Source organism: Vanellus vanellus, assembly GCF_965231255.1.
Source record: "Vanellus vanellus genome assembly, chromosome: 1".
NCBI classification, from domain to species: domain Eukaryota; kingdom Metazoa; phylum Chordata; class Aves; order Charadriiformes; family Charadriidae; genus Vanellus; species Vanellus vanellus.
In genome coordinates, this window is record NC_138905.1 from 129,169,424 (window position 1) to 129,187,649 (window position 18,226).

The 18,226-nt window shown below is 36.2% G+C and overlaps 1 protein-coding gene across 2 annotated transcripts in view; it reads left to right on the forward strand.

Annotated features, from left to right (window-relative positions):
* The window catches only part of DMD (dystrophin), a gene marked incomplete at both ends in the record, with an annotated part of 1,177,430 nt that overhangs the window by 333,612 nt on the left and 825,592 nt on the right, over positions 1-18,226 (forward strand). For both annotated transcript variants that reach the window (XM_082480534.1, XM_082480533.1), the window contains 2 exons: positions 7,004-7,154; positions 13,374-13,493. In XM_082480534.1, coding sequence (XP_082336660.1) covers positions 7,004-7,154; positions 13,374-13,493 — 271 coding nt within the window. The remainder of the gene's footprint in view (positions 1-7,003; positions 7,155-13,373; positions 13,494-18,226) is intronic.

The window sequence follows — 18,226 nt, forward strand, 5'->3', positions numbered from 1 at the left end:
ATAGTGCTATCTAGCTTAAGAAAACCCATAAAAGTAAGAGCTTGTGATTGTGCCATGGTGGAGTAATTTATTTTTTTTTTTCAGGATACAGGGTGGTTAAACCAGAAAAGTTATTGAAGGTGTTTTTTGTGTGAGATGCTGTTATGTTTTGAAGAAGCCACAACTTACTGTTGTTTAGACAATTATTCTATCACCTGATGACTCCTCTGCACCCAGGAAGGGGAATCTGAAAAAACAAGGAAACACAAGGGTTGAAATATAAACAAATTTAATAGAATAAGACTAAATAATTAACATCAATGTTATTAAAGAACCAATATTTATCCTGATACCAATATAAAATATACAAGGATTATACTCAGCCAATTCTATCAGTGGGAAGCTGTGCACTCCCAGCAGTGACAGCAAATGTCAAGACACTGTGAGCGTTGCAGCTTTGGGAGGAAGGGAAGGGCTCAAGGGTCTGGCAGCAGGGCAAGAAGTTCTTAGGATGATAGCCATCAAGGGAGAGAATGAACTTTGCAGCAAACTTTCTAATTTATATTAAATGTGACGTTCATGGCATGAAATAATCCTGTTGGGCAGCTTGGGTCAAGTCCCCGGCTCTCGCTCCTCATCCCTGTGCCTGGCAAGCTCGAAAACACTTAGACCTTGAAATCCACACACCATAGCTGGCTATAAAGTAAATATTTTCACAAATTCAGACTCTAGAGTCTTCTAGAAATGCAGTTTTCCCTAGCATTAGAAGAGACCTTACTGAAAAGTAAAATTACTGATAGAGAAATTAATCCTGTGTCGCTCAAACCAGGACAGTTGCCTTCCTTACCTTAAGAAAATGTCTATTATTTACCTGATCTTTCAAATTTTTTTCTCAGCCTCACTCTTTTTTCATTTTGTATGGATACTTTTAATCCTTGTCTGATATAATAGCTCCGTTTCAAGCTCATGTGACTGAGTCTGTCTTCGTCATGAGGAATTTTGTACAACTTCTGTCCTTTCTGTAAAGGGGACCAATGGTGAAGATTACCAACTATCATACTAAGTCCGATCCAGTGGAAATTTTAAAAATTAATTTAATGTCATTAGGAACTTGTTTATAGCCAAGCAGTATTAATTACTGAAGAATATAGCTGTTCTCCACAGTAAAACTAAATAAATGCAGTGGCAAAAAACCTGAATCTGTGATCCCTGGTGGCTTTTTTAGGGACTTTGAGCTAGGTAGACTTCATTAAAATCTTTCTGCTGAGGTCTTAATTTTTTTCTCTGAAAAGCCCAATGAACATGTACTAAGTGAGAAAATCATCTGTCTGTTCATTCAGGTACAGCTGGAGAGTGACTCCTTTTGTGAATATGATTATAATAAAAGCTGAATATCTCTAGCAGTCAGGCCAGCGGTCTAGCCCAGCATCCTGACTGTAACAGAACAAGAAAAGACAAGCTTTAGGGGAGATACATGATCTCCTGAAGCAGCATCTTCTCATTGCCTTTTGCTGTTGGTGGAGATCAAATATTACGCTGCATGGGCCCATTGCTCTGGACACCAAATATTGGGCTGTATGGACCATTGCTCTGACCTAATACTGCATGTCTTACATTATGTAGTTCTCTATGGAACTCTCCTGACCTCGAGTTGTTTTCAGCTGAGGTGACTTCCAGAGATGGAAGCAATTTTGCGTATTTGGAAACCTGCTATTGATTTTTTTTTTTTTCTTCCATCTATTTATTCAATATCCCCTTGGACGTGTAAGCATCCGTGGAATCCTTTGGCAGTGAATTCTACAGACCTCTTACCCACTATGAGTTCTACTTTTTTGAGGAATTACTTCTTTTTCTTTGTTTGCTGCTGGTAGCTCAAGTGATTCATTCTAGTTACTATCTTACAAGTGAGGGTCAACAGTGTATATCTGTCCTTGCTCTATCTATCTGTCTATATATATATGGTTATTGATCTTGCTCTTCTTTGAGCTTTTTCCTGTTATACCTTATCTTTTTGGAGCGGAGGGGACCAGAATTACCCACAATATTAAAGGGTAAACCGTGATTTTCAACAATCGCATAACATTGCTATCTTTTTTTGCAATATATTCTTAGTAATTCCAAACGTTTGGGGTTTTTTCAGCTTACTACTGAGTATTGAGATTGTTTTCTTTATTCTGTCTTTCTTTGACAGTCTATAAACTTGTTGATGGGTTTTAGATATTTCAACCTAACTTCCTCCAGCGTTATTATTTTCTTGGACAGAAGACTCTAGGATACTTTACTGTAGGCAGTTTTTATCTGCCATATTTATTTCCATTTAAATCAACACATGCAAGTAGCAACTTCACCTCTATGAGTGGTACTGTGTCTACTGAAATGTCCTTTAACACCGTTTGTTAAACTTATCTCCCAGGTGCAGCGGTCATTGCTCAGGGCGTTGAATGGTCTAGTATCTTCTGAAGCTACTACAGAAAATCCTATCTGGGGAAGGGCAGGGGGAAGAAATGAAAAAATAGACTCTTATTCTTCAGCATGCTAATATATTGCTTTCTAGAAGAGTGAAATACTTCCAACATATAGTGAATACATATTAAGGTAGTTTAATACATGTTCAGGTATTATGAAATCAGTGCGAGACACAAAGTGATAAGGGCTTCACAGAGGATGCTATGCTACTATTTAATTTCTTATAAAAAAAAAAAACCAATCTGTGATAAATTCAGTGAAATTGGTTTAGGACAAGAGAAAATTTCTCAGGAGCGATCTACTTCGATATGGCTAATTTTGACCTATTGGGTCAAACCCCTGTGTTTCAAGCACCAGCTGGAGGCTTATGAACAGCTTTCATATCACAATGTCATATATTTCTGGGTTATTATACACAAATTAAAATCTCAGAATCTATCTTCTACTTCATTTTAAAGCATAATCTTTTGAGCCTGTTGCTGTAGTCTAGTCTTTGAGGCAACAGTGACATGTTTATCCAAAGAGAGATCATTTTTGTGAAAATGAGAACAGCAAGGCTGTCTCCTCTGTTGTAATGATAATAGGAAGTGTAAAAAGAGGTTTACACTTTACAGCACAAGGGAAAGAAAAGTAAGCAGTCAACAAAGGGAGGACAAAGATATACTGATAAAGGATACTATAAAAGTGAAAGGGTCTTATGAAAAGTGATTTAGGAGGTCAGAATATTAGAGGAAGTTTGGAACACAGCAATGCCATTGTGTAAAAGCAAGTCAAATTGGATTTCCCACTATGTATTGAAAGTATTTCGCTCTTCTAGCAAGCAATATATTAGAATGCTGAAGAAAAACAGCCAATTTTTTCATTTCTTTCTCCAGCCCCTCCCCAAATACGATTCTCTATAGAAAAGCATCTCAGAGTGATAAATGAACCACTGGAGAGGAAAACTTAATGTAATGACTGATTTATGGAGAATTCCACAACTATTAAAACACATTCAATTCAATGGAAAAGTATTTTTTATTTGAAACCTATGAGGACCATACCATAAACAAAGATTATTATAATCTCCTGAGGTATATAAATAAGTACTCTCTATCAGATGTTTATAGAAGTAATTTGAAAACCAGAAAGTACCTGGAGAATGGGAAGAAACAAGAAACATTCTTTTGCCTAAGAATCATCTGTGATTAAATTGTTCTCTGTGTTTATTTCATTTTCAAGTTTATGGTCCTTGCTTCAGAATAATATCAATATTCTGTATAATAAGTATTTATTTCATCATATCTTGGTTTTCTCAAATCAAATTCTCTTAGCAGGTTTTCTATATCATTTATTTCATGTGTTTCAATTATTTCACGTATTGCTAAAAAAATTATCTCTAGGATGAAGCCTTGCATTTAATATTTATTATACCTTAATTTAGAACATCAAGTACAGCAATAAAATACTTGAAAGTGAAGAAGGACTGAGTTAGATCTGAAATAGGTAATCCCTTGTGAACCATGGATTATAATAAAGCAGGGTATCAGCTTCCTGTACTCTATCTGTAAAGAAAGAGAGAGATTAGAGTGGAAAAGAAACCACATGTATGTTTTGGTCATTTTGATCAATAATTAACACATGCTTTACGGTAAAAAAAAAACTGAAATCATAGTACGTCATGAAAATCCATGACACTGTGTTCTTAGAAAAAAAATCTTGAGAGAGATAATACAGAAAAACATTACTGTTTGATATCTACTATTTAGAGATTTGGATTAATGGAGCCCTTCCCATTTCTTGGAACTTTTTATTTTTCTTCAGTGTCTCAAATTCTGTTGAAGTTTCAGTTCCTGCTTATAGTTGTTCCTGTGATTTGTTTTCTTTGGTCCTTTCCTTCCACGGGCTACAAGTTGGAGTCTTTAAAAATTATTACTGTTTTGAGACAGTAGCATAGCTTCACAAACCTCTGTGTGTAACGCCCGATGCTATCTCAGTGCCATCTGGGACCAGTAAGGTACCATTCAAGAAACAGGTGTAACTAAAACCTTATTTCAGAGCAAACTTTTAATTTTTCAGAACTTGTTTGCAAGTCTTTGTTTCCATAAAGTTAGCTCATCTTGGTGTTTGCCTGCAGTTTCTCCCCTTTTCTCAAATCTGCTGCTCTGTGCTAGAAGATATGCTTCATGTCCATGTACTCCTCAGGATGCTTTTTGATCACCAATTGCACTCTTTCTTTGTTTCCCAGGCTGCCTTTCACATTTTCTCTCCGTTACCACTCCTGTTTCAAGAAAATCTGTTTTGGCTTGTCTTCCTATACTTACTAATAGCACTTGATTATTTCTGTTTCAGAAGTCCTCTGCCAATTTTGGGTTTTTTTTGATCTATCCAGATGCAAGTGATAATTCTGAGATAAATTATTACTGTTGTTGGCTGCCCTTGGGGAAAAAAAAAAGTACAAACAGCTTCTTTATTTAACAGCTAAGTTTTTATGATTGCAATACCCAAGTCTTAGGAATTTTTTAATAAGTCCTTTTTCACCCCTGTTTGAAAATATCTCATTCATTCTTGTTGCTTGTTACTTTTGGGGTATTTGAAGTCTATGTGTTTCTGTTATCGGTTAAACTTCTGTTCAATAAAAAAAAGATTCTTATTTAACAAAGAATAAAAAAGATTTACCAATACAAAATTTACTATTATTACTGTCCTTTTTAAAGCAAAGGCCTTTTCAGGGACAGAAAGACAATAGCAGAGTGATGGAGGTTCAGTTAGATATAGTGCTGGAATTCCATCAGCCAGTCAGTCCCGAGCCTGTATCATTCCAGGCGTTCTTCCTCCCAGGTGCTGGACTTTGCATTTGTCCTTGTTGAATGTCGTAAGGTTCCTCTTGGCCTGTCCCTCCAGCCTGTCTAGGTCCTTCTAAATGGCAGCTCTGCCCTCGACTGTAAAATGTGACAGTTATTATATACACAGGATTCAGAGTATTTTGCATTCCTAAATTTATAGGAGATCCCAAGGATTGTTTATAAACTGAGGAATAGTCTCTAAGAATGGAGTATGAGTTAGCTGAGATACATACAAAGCAAACATCAAGTAGCACTGGAAACTTCACAATTTGTTTTTACAATATGAGTTAATACTGTGCATACAGTACTTATTTTTAACTATATAAATAGCAAATATTATTTATATAAATATTTCATCAGAGACCAAATGCTTATTTTGAGAAGATTCAAAACTGGAAGTAATTTTTTTTTAATTTTTTTTTTCCGAAAAAGGTAGGAAATAGAATAAATAGCAATCAACAATAGAAGTGCTGAAATTTCAGATGTACACCTTAAAATATGAACAGGCTACAAACGAAATATGCAATTTCACATGTTTCAGCTGCATGACATTGACAAATATTAAATCCTGGTTGTTCAGAAGAACTTAAATGCCTACCAAAAAGTAATTATGTACATGTTCAATGCAATATTTTGTGGTTATTACATTGAAAACTGTAAGGTAGTCTGGGAAAATACAGAACAATGCTTACTTTGTACATATTTAGACACGGATTTTCAAAATTATACACTTTTGGGTTTGTTCAAACTGTCTTGGGAAAATCCAAAATTGTTTGAACAAACTCAGAAGTACTTGCTTTGCTTGAACATACCTGAAATTGTGACAGAGAGCTGCATATTTGGATTTGTGTGAGCATTGCTTAAGTTGCCTACCTGGTCATGGACAAGACCTCTTGCGCTTCTCTGGAGCAGCGTGTTCTGCAGCAAGAGTTGTGCTTGAGATGTACGTAACACCTGTGACATACAATAGTTTCACCAAGCTCAGCATGACTGCGAACAGTGACTTTGGTGTGTCAAATCTAAGTTAAAAATTGTATGTTATGTGAAAGATGGGTAATACAAATAACTACTTGTAATTCCATTGCTTTACAATAGTTTGCACATTATTTTTAAAATACTTTTGGTAAGATGAAGATTTCATTTAGGAAAGTTCAGAGAATGTCTAAAGATGGCAAGGATAAGTGAAGGATTTGTAATGTATTTCTGGACACATTATTTTGGAGCTATCAAAACACTTTGTTTAGGCAAAACTGAAGTATTTCTGGTTTAATTCTCCAGAGCATTCTTCATTGAATAACTGAAAAATTAATAATCTTTTCTCTTCTGTTTAATATCCTAAATTTGAGAGAGCCTGGTAAGCGCAGTTGTCTGAGCACTGTTCAAAGTACATGTAGTAGACAATACAAGCTTTAAGAAACCAGATAGTAGAAAGTTTGAACTTCCAAACAGCTCTAATAGAAATGTAACTGGAGGCCAGGACTTTAACAGACAGTATGTTATATGCAGTACTCAGGTTCTTAAAAAAAAAAAAAAAAAAATCATTTCAAAGTGGTTTGCCTAATTAAAAACTGTTTCAACAAATTTTCAGTTACCTGTCTGGAAGCATATTTTTTTTTTTATTATGGCTTGAAATGTAGCTTCATGAAAATCAGCTAAGAGTATGCAGGGCAGATATTTCTGCCAGTTGTTTTCTTTCATATATAAATTGAAATTATTATTTCTTTGTTTTATAGTTTACATAAAATCCTAATGGATCTGCAGAATCAGCAGCTAGCCCAGTTAGCTGACTGGCTGACAAAAACAGAGGAAAGGACAAAGAAAATCGATTCGGAGCCCTTAGGTCCAGATCTAGACGACCTAAAGCGTCAAGTAGAAGAGCACAAGGTATGCTATGGTATGCTTGCAAAGGCATAAAAAACAATTTGAGTTTTTAACATTTTAAACGCTCTACTCCTGCCATTAGGACATAGCAAGGTAACATGGAATCTTGGTTTAATATTGGGGTTTTTTGTACATCAACAAGCTTTTGTAGAGTTATTTTATCACAACTCTGACTTTCGTCCCGGTATTAAAAAATTACTTCCTTTCAAAATATAAATAACATACTAGGATACGTGAGGCAACTGTAACATCCTTTTGTTACACAGTACAATAAGAATTTGTCAGATTTTTTTTAGTACCTGTGTTTTCTTCTTTACATGTTGCATTTTCTTCCTTGCATGCTGTAGTAGCGATGATGCAGAAGTCATAATTAGGCTGCATAATCTTGTTAGGACTACTGGGGCGTTGAAAATGTAACTGTACAGCACTATAAAATAGACTCTAGTTTCTAACTGTAGAAAATACTTTTTAGTAATGTATTCAATGAATGAATAGTAGCAAACTAATAAATAGAGTGTCAGAGAGAATTTGGCCATTTTTTTTCCACATTCCACGACGTTGATTCTTTAATTGGAAGAATTAAGAATTAAAAACAGAGAGACTGTATAATGTGTGTAATATCTTTGTTTCATTTACTGGATTAAAATGTCTGACTTCATATTAAGTTAAATTTTAAAATATATTTATATATGTATCCATGACACATGGTGATGATGATAGGGAGACACAGAAAAGTATAGAGAACAGACATGATTTGTGAGATCATGGAGATTTACTGTGATAACCTGTTAATGTTTCTACACGAGTGGTTCAAAGCAGTTCATTCTATAGCATCTTGAGAGATTTTAACATTTGGTGCTTGATGGCCTGTGTCAGTGCTCGTCCAGGTTCTAGAGGGCAGATCATCCCCAAAAAACACATTTCAAATTTAAACCGGCTTTTACAGTTTTTTAAAAAAGAGGTCAAAAGCTGCAAAAGACTGCATAATCTACTTCTGTGTTAAAGGTGATTTTCCTGCATTCTGATTAAGGAGTGCTAGTGAAGAAGAATACAAATTCTACACCTACGGCTGCTGTTCGTGCTATCTGTGCCTGCCCTGTGAGGAGGCAGTGCATTTCGATATGCGGGTTTGCTAGCTAGGCATATATTCTGACATGAAATTTTCTTCTTAAAAAAAGACAGCAGGTAGTTATGAAATGGTAATTAGAGAAATAAACCTGAAAAATTTTGAATACATGATTACTACGCCTTGAATAACTTTGTTCCTATTTCTCTGCATTTTGTATTTGAATACTAATGTAAAATGTAATCCTTTTATTTATGCAATTTCTTTATGGTGTTTCTATTATTGAGAAAAATGGGTATTTAGCATATATTTGAATATTCTGAATGAAGACATGCAGAAATATACTAATTCTTCATTTTTGGTGGGATGAGTTAGTCCTCATTATTTATTTATGTGTATTACTTTTCAATTCTATTTTCTGTATAAGAGAAAATTTAGTTAATAAGGTGGATTTTTTTTATTTTATTTTCAGTTAAAATTCTATTCACGTATGGTTTGTCTCATTCATAATTCAAAGAACAAGATATTTTCGTTTCACATATTGTGTGAAAATTTCTGATAATTGTATTATATATTGTATAGAGCAAAGCTACCTTCTATAACAAGGGTTAAAACAATGGCATTTTAATAGCACAGTTATTTCTTCATTATTAAATAAGCAAACAAAAAAACAAAAACCAACACAACCCATAACTTTTCTTAGTCTCACATGACCCTGGATGTCTTAGAAACAGTGTAGAAATTGATGGGAGGAACCAGAAGTTAGAAGCTACGAAAGGCAAAGATCATTTCAAATTAAACAGACCTCAGCAAAGATGATAGGTTTGGTTTGTTGTCATCCAGTATCCCTCTTCTATTTATCTTTATCCATTTGACTTTCTCTCTTTCTCTTTTCATTAGTAGCTACTTTTCACTCTATTTGTTTCATGTTATTTATCCCCCTTTGACTTATAACTTCCATACATCTGATTTCTTTTATTCTACATTTTTCTCAGTGATGTCTGAAAATATTGTTCTTGAGTTCTTGTGAGTATCATAGAATCATAGGGTTGGAAGGGACCTCTGGAGATCATCTAGTCCACCCCCCCTGCCAGAGCAGGGACACCTTAGAGCAGGTTGCACAGGAACGCGTCCAGGTGGGTTTTGAATGTCTCCAGAGATGGAGACTCCACCACCTCCCTGGGCAGCCTGTTCCAGGTGGAACTTCCTATACTCAAGTTTGTGCCCGTTACCTCTTGTCCTGTCACTGGGCACCACCCAAAAGAGCCTGGCCCCATCCTCCTGGCACCCACTCTTTAAGTATTTATAAGCATGGATCAGGTCCCCCCTCAACCGTGTTTTTTCCAGACTAAAGAGACCCAATTCCCTCAGTCTTTCTTCGTAAGAGAGGTGTTTCAGTCCCCTAATCATCTTGGTAGCTCTATGCTGCACCCTCTCCAGCAGTTCCCTGTCCTTCTTGAGCTGGGGAGCCCAGAACTGGACACAGTACTCCAGGTGCGGCCTCACCAAGGCAGAGTAGAGGGGGAGGATGACCTCCCTTGACCTGCTGGCCACACTCTTCTTGATGCACCCCAGGATACCTTTGGCCGCCTTGGCCACCAGGGCACATTGCTGGTTCATGGTCATCCTGTTGTCCATCAGGAGTAACACTTCAGTTTTCCTGCTGGGTCCTATAACAAAAAAAAAATAACCGTTCAGTAATGTGTATTGGGAATGGCACCCATCACTGAGAGCAGACAAAGCACACAACATTCTTTCCAGCATGCTACTTAGTTCAGTAGTAGTTGAGGTTAATATCTTCATAGTACAGAAAATTTTCAGAGTGGACTGAAATAGAGGTGAACTCTAGAAGATTTTATGTCATTAGCAAGGTACACAGTTCTGGTAAGAAATCTGGCATTTTTGGAGTAATAGTCAAACATTTATGAACTGTTGCTCTTTACTGTGGTATTTTATGTATTTTGTCTGCTGTTGTAAGTATCTCTTCTTTATAATTTTATAAAGTGAGAAATCTGCTTTTCTATAAAAACCTGAGGACTATTGAGCTAAGCAGAATACTATATTAGAAATTTTATGATTAAGCAAAAATGTGCTTTTAATTGAACTTATTATTCGACATTATCATTATTCAATTTATAGTTAATAGATTTTATAGTTTCATTAACTTTCTAAAAAGGCTTAAGCTGCGCTTAGGTATTTGTACTTTCTCTGGAAGGCTGAGCCTTTTTATTTTTTATGAAAATTTCAGAAATTATGGAAAATTTTTAGCATTAGGATTTCTCATTACTTCATATTAAATGCAAAGGTAAAATGAGACACTTCCTAACTGTTCAAATATCAGGGGTGGATTTGTCTTTGGGTATTTGGACACCCTAAACAGGTATTTTTATTCACTTTGAGTAGATTATATCAGTCATGTAAGGCGTTATCTGATGGGAATTAAAGGAACTGTGGAGTTTTATGAGTTCCTGTTGTTGCTATCCCTATGCATCAACATCTATATCCATCTTACATTTTAAGTCCTTGAAAATTTGCTATCTTTACAAGCTTAGGAGGACTTGTTAGAAAATTCAATTTAAATGATTTGAACAGAGCGTGCTCTAGTCTTGAGACTGCCCTCAGTAAATTCCTGTTTCAACAAGCTCGCTCCTGTATACAAATGATTGTCGCCAGTGAATTTCACAGTAAAAATAGACACTTGGATTATAAAGAACAGTCCTTTAGCTCAGGGCAAATTAAATCTGTGTGGGGATTAAAAAATGACTCATCTTTCTGCTTTCATCATTTCCCTGACTTCTCAAGTCTTTCACACTGTGCGCGAGACTCCCACTTCCAAAACGCCCTCCACTCCTGCACTTGCAGAGCGTTGCTAACTCTGGTTTTGTTCTGCGACGCCATCTACCAGATACCCACTAATCAGGAAATAAAAGTCACCGTCTCCCTGGCTGTAGGCTTACAGGGCAATGTATTCATTGTCGTGTGGCTGAAAGAGGGGATCGAACTTGGGGGAAGCAAGCTGTGTTATACGGTCTGATCCATGAGTGCTCTGCCTCCTCTTCATTGATCGAGTGTTGGGTCATAAAATGTTGAGAAGTCTGAATTCCAGGGATGGCTCTAACAATTTAGTGTACTTCACAGTCCTTGAGAATTGCTTAATAGTCTAGCTCTCTGAAGCAAGTGGTAATCACAGCCATGAAAGTCAGAAAAAGGAGGATTCTTATAAATATATTGGCTCAAAGGCTATGCCCATGAAGGAATTAAAACTCTGAAATGGGTTAGGGTAAGGAATTTATGCCTTAAAAACAAAGTAGTCTGTAAATTACTTTCCTATTGCCTATAGCCACATTATATTTTATTTTTTAAATTTTCAAATAAAAGTAAGATGTTTTACCAGAGAGGTTTAAAATGTGTGACCTGATCTTCAGCAAGAGCTTGTTTTTTATACCCAAGTGAATTACTCTACTTGAAAAAGCAGCAGAAAAATTGGTATGGTGAAATTCAACGTAGTTTGTAATACAGTCGAGGCTTCTGTTGTGACAAGGCATGTGTGGTTAGCCATGTTATTTTTCAGACTCTGATTACCATACTATATATGTACTAGTCACTAGAACGCACTCTGCTGAAGTATTGAGGACACAATCCAGGACTTTGGTTTCCCACATTCTTCTGTTGGCTTGAAGCTAGTTCTAGACAGCTAAAAAGTATGTCAGACAGGATGTGGTCCTGGATACCTTGGGTTTTTTTCAGGGGAGTGGAAGGAGGGGCTCTTTCAAATTTTGTTTAGGAAACACATCACCGAACGCAGTAATGTAAAGTAGTGGTTAAGTATTGGGAGTTAAAAATGTGCATTTGGTTGTTAATACACTAATATAAAGCTGGAGATAGGTAACAAAAATTCTGAAAAGAAATCGACTATTGTCTTCTCTGCGACTTGAAGTTTTAGTACCAACACTTCTTTAGCTCCTCCTCTTTCTATCTTTGTCACGTGTCCTCTTGCTGCGTCTCAGCAAAGGAAGGAGCAAGTAGGTCTGGCTGCTCAGTTCCCTAGTGTCTGACAGGACCAGGGCTGCTTTTGGTTTTGTTAAGGCAGAAGAAATTTTAAGAAGTAAGAGGAGACACCGAAACCCACCAAGGGGGTGTTACTAAGGTGTTGCAGTACCTCAGATTTTTTATTTTTTGTGACATAGGCTTAGTTTACAGTGAATATGCTGTAAGCTATTGTCTGAAGAGTGAATATGTCTAGGCTTCTCATTGCACTTCTATGTGCGCTGTGAGGAGGGAGGAAACGTTTGATTAGATTTATTGCATGTAACCTGGGAAATTGTGGGTCAGAGAGACGTGAAGAGCTGTAGAAATTTGGCAAGGTTAGGAATTATTCAAATATCAATTTGCACAGATCTAAGCGAAGTTTCTTCACTTTTAGCAGTTTACTATTTCTCCACAGAAGGTTGTCCTCAGTTTTATTGCAGCTTGCAGCTGGAACTGGGCACCAAAGCTAAAAGGGCAAGAAATAATTTTTGAATTTCTGAGGAAAAACTAAAGTGCCTCTCTCACTTTGTTTCCTGGTTTCTGCAAGTGAAAAAAGGGGTGCTGCATGTGCTTCCTAATCTTGAGTCACCTCCTCATCACTTTCATCCTATGTTATTAACGTTGTAGGAGTGCCAAGCTGCACATAGTACATGATTGTTTAATGAACAACTATGTAGTTTTTAATATTTTTATAACTTTTGCAAAATTAAAATATTTTAATATGTTTATATGAAGTACAAAATCTAATCTAGTGCCTATATAAAATTTGCAGGCTACTGGTATGTATACATGCTATACTGATATCTGTAAGTCAACTACATTAACTCAACAAGAGCTTTCTGAAGTCAAATTTTCAGTCTGAAATATTGTATCAAGAGTTAGGACTTGTGAGTGAGTAACAGTAAGCTATTTTTGTGAAAGGAATGGGAATCTGCCCACTATTTTTATGTTACCATATATATGCTAAGGTAACAAAATAAGTTTAAATTACTTGGTATCGACAGCAATAGGAGTATAAAGTTCTTATAGTCGGTTAGTTATGCACATTAATCAGTCAGTGTGACTCCAAACACACAGCATTTTCTTAATTTGGAACACATTTTCTAACACAGATGCTTTAATTATAGGCATTTCAAGAAGATTTGGAACAGGAACAAGTCAAGGTGAACTCTCTAACCCATATGGTAGTGGTGGTGGATGAAAACAGTGGAGACAGAGCTACTGCTGCACTGGAAGAGCAGCTTCAGGTAACAACTAATCTTCTGTCTCAAGAAAAAGTTATCGGTGGCATTAAGTGTTAATAAAGTTGAAGAAAAACTACTAGTAGCATTGGGTGTATCTCAGGAGGTATTTCTGAGGATGATCTTAAATATTTCTGTAGGACATGACCTTTGCATAGATCATGTATTTTGGAGAAGAAACAAATATCTGAGAACAACTCACATTTTTTGTGATTCTTTCAGTATGAACCTGTTTTATCTATCCGAGGACAAGTGTTTGTCTTTCATTTCTTAACTGTATTTCATTACTCCTGACAGAAGTAACATGATTCTCTGTTGTAGTTAAGGAGAAGGATATTGCATTTAAGAATCTACACAATTCAGAGTGTGAGTTACTGAGAATGGGGGATTTTTCTTTTTATGGGAAACTTCTGGTATATGTGGTATATTTTGGTGTTAGAGTAACATAAAGTGTCATCCATTGGCAATGCTTAAAGGCACATTCATTTTAAGGAACGCTCAATATGTGTGTCTTTTAATGGCAATACTAGTCCCACAAAATTGAAATAGACCTTTTTAAAACTAAGCAGAACCAAATAGTGAATGACCACAGAATCATATTTTTGTAGACAAATAATGGTTATCGAGAAATACTAAGAATATGCTGTTTTTTTCTAAAACACTTTTTGGGAGAAAGTCATAATTTCTTTCCCATTAGTTTCTTGTGGGCATGTTTCCTAGGAAATGAAGGGAATCATCTCAGTCCATCCTTAGTTTCATTTCTCTGTTTCAGTGTATATCCTCTTCAGTATACATGTTTTTTACAATTGTTTATCATTTAGGATTCTTAAGCAAGGCTTCCTAGAGTACTAGAATTAGGAGAAGTTAGCAGCAACATCCTTGCAATCCAAACCTGTTCTAAATAGCATTTTGACCCAAAACCTAAATAATCAACAGACAAAAACTTTCATGTATTCTTTTCTAAATACAATTACTGGAGTATCCTTAAAGGAATGATACATTTGTGACAAAGCTAGCAGCCGAGATACTCTAAAAAGTTGTCAAATATTAGCTTTTATTATAAGAAAGTTTAATATTTTACTCGCATCTTTAAAAAGTTGCTTTTATTGTTTTCTTTATATTGCAGTGCTCTTACTGTAATTTCTGAGTAAACTTAAACAGATAATTACTGTTGAGATACATTGTTTGAAATCACGAAGAAGGATACTCCTGTGTTGGTGGTAAGATCCCCAGGGTCACTGCTCAAGAAGTACGGCAGTACTACAACCAAGGTTTCTTCTGTTTTTCTCCTTCAGAAAGAAGAAAATACTTTTCTTCCATTTTGTTTTATTGCCCAAGAAAATAAAAAGGGTTCTGGTTTTTGAATCATCAAAGCCCAAGGTTTCTCTTAGAGAAGCTATCAATACATTCAGCTGGAAGGTATAGCTGTAGTGCAGACAGATACGTGTGCTGTCTTGAATCTAGCGAGTTTGGGTACCGATACCAGTAAATCAGCAAATAGTCTGAAATTTAGAGTAGGTAGTAGATGTTTGGCTAAGATGCTGGGCACTAGTCCTTCAAAAACGTCTCAGTTTTCTTTACTGCAACTTCTTAGTCGCTCAGGGAGCACAACGCAGCCAAGGTAGCAATCAGCCTCTACTGATCTGTCCATTATTACTTCCTTTTAAATTCAGCTTAACTGTCAGAACTGTGTGTACCTGCTCAAAAGAGTCTTAGCCTTCCAGAATTTCTTGCCAGGTCGTTGTATTCTGTTCAGTGAAATAAAGCAGACCCTTGCAAGCACATGGTTCCAGAAGCTAAACCGAACTAGGAAAATATCTTGAATGGAAGATGAGGAAAGATTAAATGAAATGCAAGAATGAATGGGAGAAGATTCGATCAGGATATTATTCTATGTTGGCAAACAAATAGGCCTATGGTAAAGTATGACAAAAAAAGGGAAAATTATTAAAGGTATTTGATATATACAGCACTTCATGAATTAGAAGTTGTACAACTGAGATTTTTTAAAAGTGTGAAAAACAAATGAAAGATTGGTGGATTATTGGATGTTTAATCTAATTTCACATCTTTAGAAATGTATATGAACAATTAAGAGCACATCGGGCGATACAGCTGCATTCCCTTATTATTACACTGGCTGCAGTGGTACTATTTGTATCCCATGCAACTTCTGTGGCTGACCCATATTGGAATCCAACTTGACATAGTACTTAGACATTACTGTAACCCCATTAAAGAAACAAAGAATGGCGAATGTAAACAGAACACAATGGAAATACACTATTTGTAACTGTACTAGTGGAGAGCGCACCTGTTATTGGGATAAAGTGTGCCCAATTATGGCTGTCATCGAGGCAGTATATTCCTTGAAAGATGTCAGTAAGGCAATTCCTGAGGCACCGTGCTCTGAGCAGAGCACGTGGTGGCATGGAACAGTCCAGCTACTGTTCAGTTCCCTGCTTGAATCGCACTGTCTTAGAGAAGAATCTGAAAGAAACGTTCAATAATCCCATTGCTTTGGAAGTCACAAAATATGTAGCAGTACTACAGGTGTTAATAAAAATAAAATACAGATATAAAGCTATGGGGTTTAGGGTGTTAGGCAGGTGAGCAAACTTTCATACTTTTATGCCCAAGAGAATTGACTTACCACAGTCTTACCTACTATCCTAGCAAAATGTTGCATCTCCTTTTTTGTGTGTACAGAAAGATTCGATTTTTATTTTATTTTATTTTTATTCATGTCACTTGCAAACTGAATATAAGCAGGGGAGATAGGATGTGTTGGCAGGCACAACCATTAGAGCATTTGACAAAAAGCACAATGGAGCAAAGTTCAAAGCTTGATTATGTATCTGCCAGTCTGACTTTTAAAAGTAGAATGAAACAGGAGCATGTACTGTCAGACAAAAGAGCTTAATGTGGCTGCCTGAGTGAGATACTGGTCAGGATCAGATTTGAAAGAAGGTGAACAGTTATTGCTATGTAATAGTCAAGGCTGCATTTTCCAAGCAGCTGAAATTCAGTTATGCCTTTACTTTTGAAAAGGATTGAGGTGGTGATTCCTGAAATATTTCCATGTATAGAAATAAATATGTATATAATTCCTGTATTTATGGATTCATCTTTATAAAACAATGTTAAAAGCCATAAAAAGGTCATTTACAGATTTTAAAACTCTCAACAGGATGACAAGAATCTATACTGGCTTCAGATGAACATTGTAGAAGCTCTTAAGATTTATTGCATATTAAAAAAAAAAAATCTATTCAAGAGACAGTTAACGGCATAGAAGCCAAAAGTCTCCCCTGAAACAAATTATCTATAGCAAAGTTAACCTTGCTTGGAAAAATAAAAGTAAACACAATCATAATGTTTCTCTTACAAATAACTGCTGTCTGCCCTAAAGGGTAGTCTGAGTGATTAGCGCTAGCCTAGGTGAGTGTGAATATTAAAACTATTTTTGCATAACATTGGTTACTTGATGTATCAGTGTAAGACATTTTGTGAAGCTCTCTATAGTTCTGCTGCTGAGAAATGACTATTTAGACTTGTAATGCCTGGACCCCATTAGGCTCAATCCAGAGCCTTACCAAAAAGGCAGCTTCTGAGTAACGCTCAAATCTGTGTTTTGTGCTGCAAAAGGAGGACTACACGAGCAAATCTGTTGCAGTAGTCTGACTCGTTTCTCGGGAAAGTGTGGCAAATTATCTTCAGCCCAGAGAAATGGCTGGATAACATTGAGTTTTTTCTCTAATTATACCCAGCAGACAATAGGTCCCTTAAGGACTCTTGTGAGGTAGCTCAAATGAGAGTCCTCCCCAGGCTTCAGGGGTCGGGGCCTGTGCTGGAGAGAGATCTGCATTAAATGTATCAAATGCTTCTTGATGGCCTTTTCCCCCGCTGAGGGAAGGGAGCCGAGAGTGTAATTTACATTGTCTATTATATATTCATATTATTCAGCATACTATCCTTTGATTGAAGATGATGTATGGGTAGTTCTTGAAAAATATGTCAGAAGAAGTGAGGAATGTTAAAGAACTACACACACTGCTTATTGCTACGTGGGAGAAATTCTGTGAATGTGCTAAATATTTCTTAAAAAAAAAAATGATTTTGCACATAGACAAAACCGTACTTCTACTATTTCTCACTACTTTAAGGACTGGAGAGCCTTACTTTATTAGAAAAGCATATTTCAAAAAACCTCTTCTATTAGTTGCAGACTTGAGGAATATTATTTCACTTTTTATGCATTCATTCCAGTGTTCCCAAGGGTTGTGTTGGTTTTACTCATTTTCTCCTGTTCTCATGTTTGCTCACTTTGACCTTTTTGCAGACTAGGAGTATTTTATCTTCTGCTTTTTGTAGTCATAAGGAATATTCTTTCAGAGTCCTCTCAATACCAAAAAAAAAAAAAATAATATGTTTCTTTGGCATGTAGATGTCTGAAAATTCCAGCTAGGGCTGTAAAAAGAGGCATTTCAAGGGAGAAGGAAAGCATTTTACTTTTTGCTGTGGATTCAGTCAGTTTCTCTGGAGACTCGTTTTCCTAGGTGTTGGGAACAAAACCCTTGGTGCAGTCTGAGTTTCTGAGCATCACACAGGCTATTTACAGCATCGACTACTACTTGCTGTAAATAAGGAGGTAGAGCTGTCAATAAAGTCAAGTAAAGTTGTCATTTAGTAGTCGATATCTACTTTATAAATAGTCAGTGCTGACATGCTATTTCTGA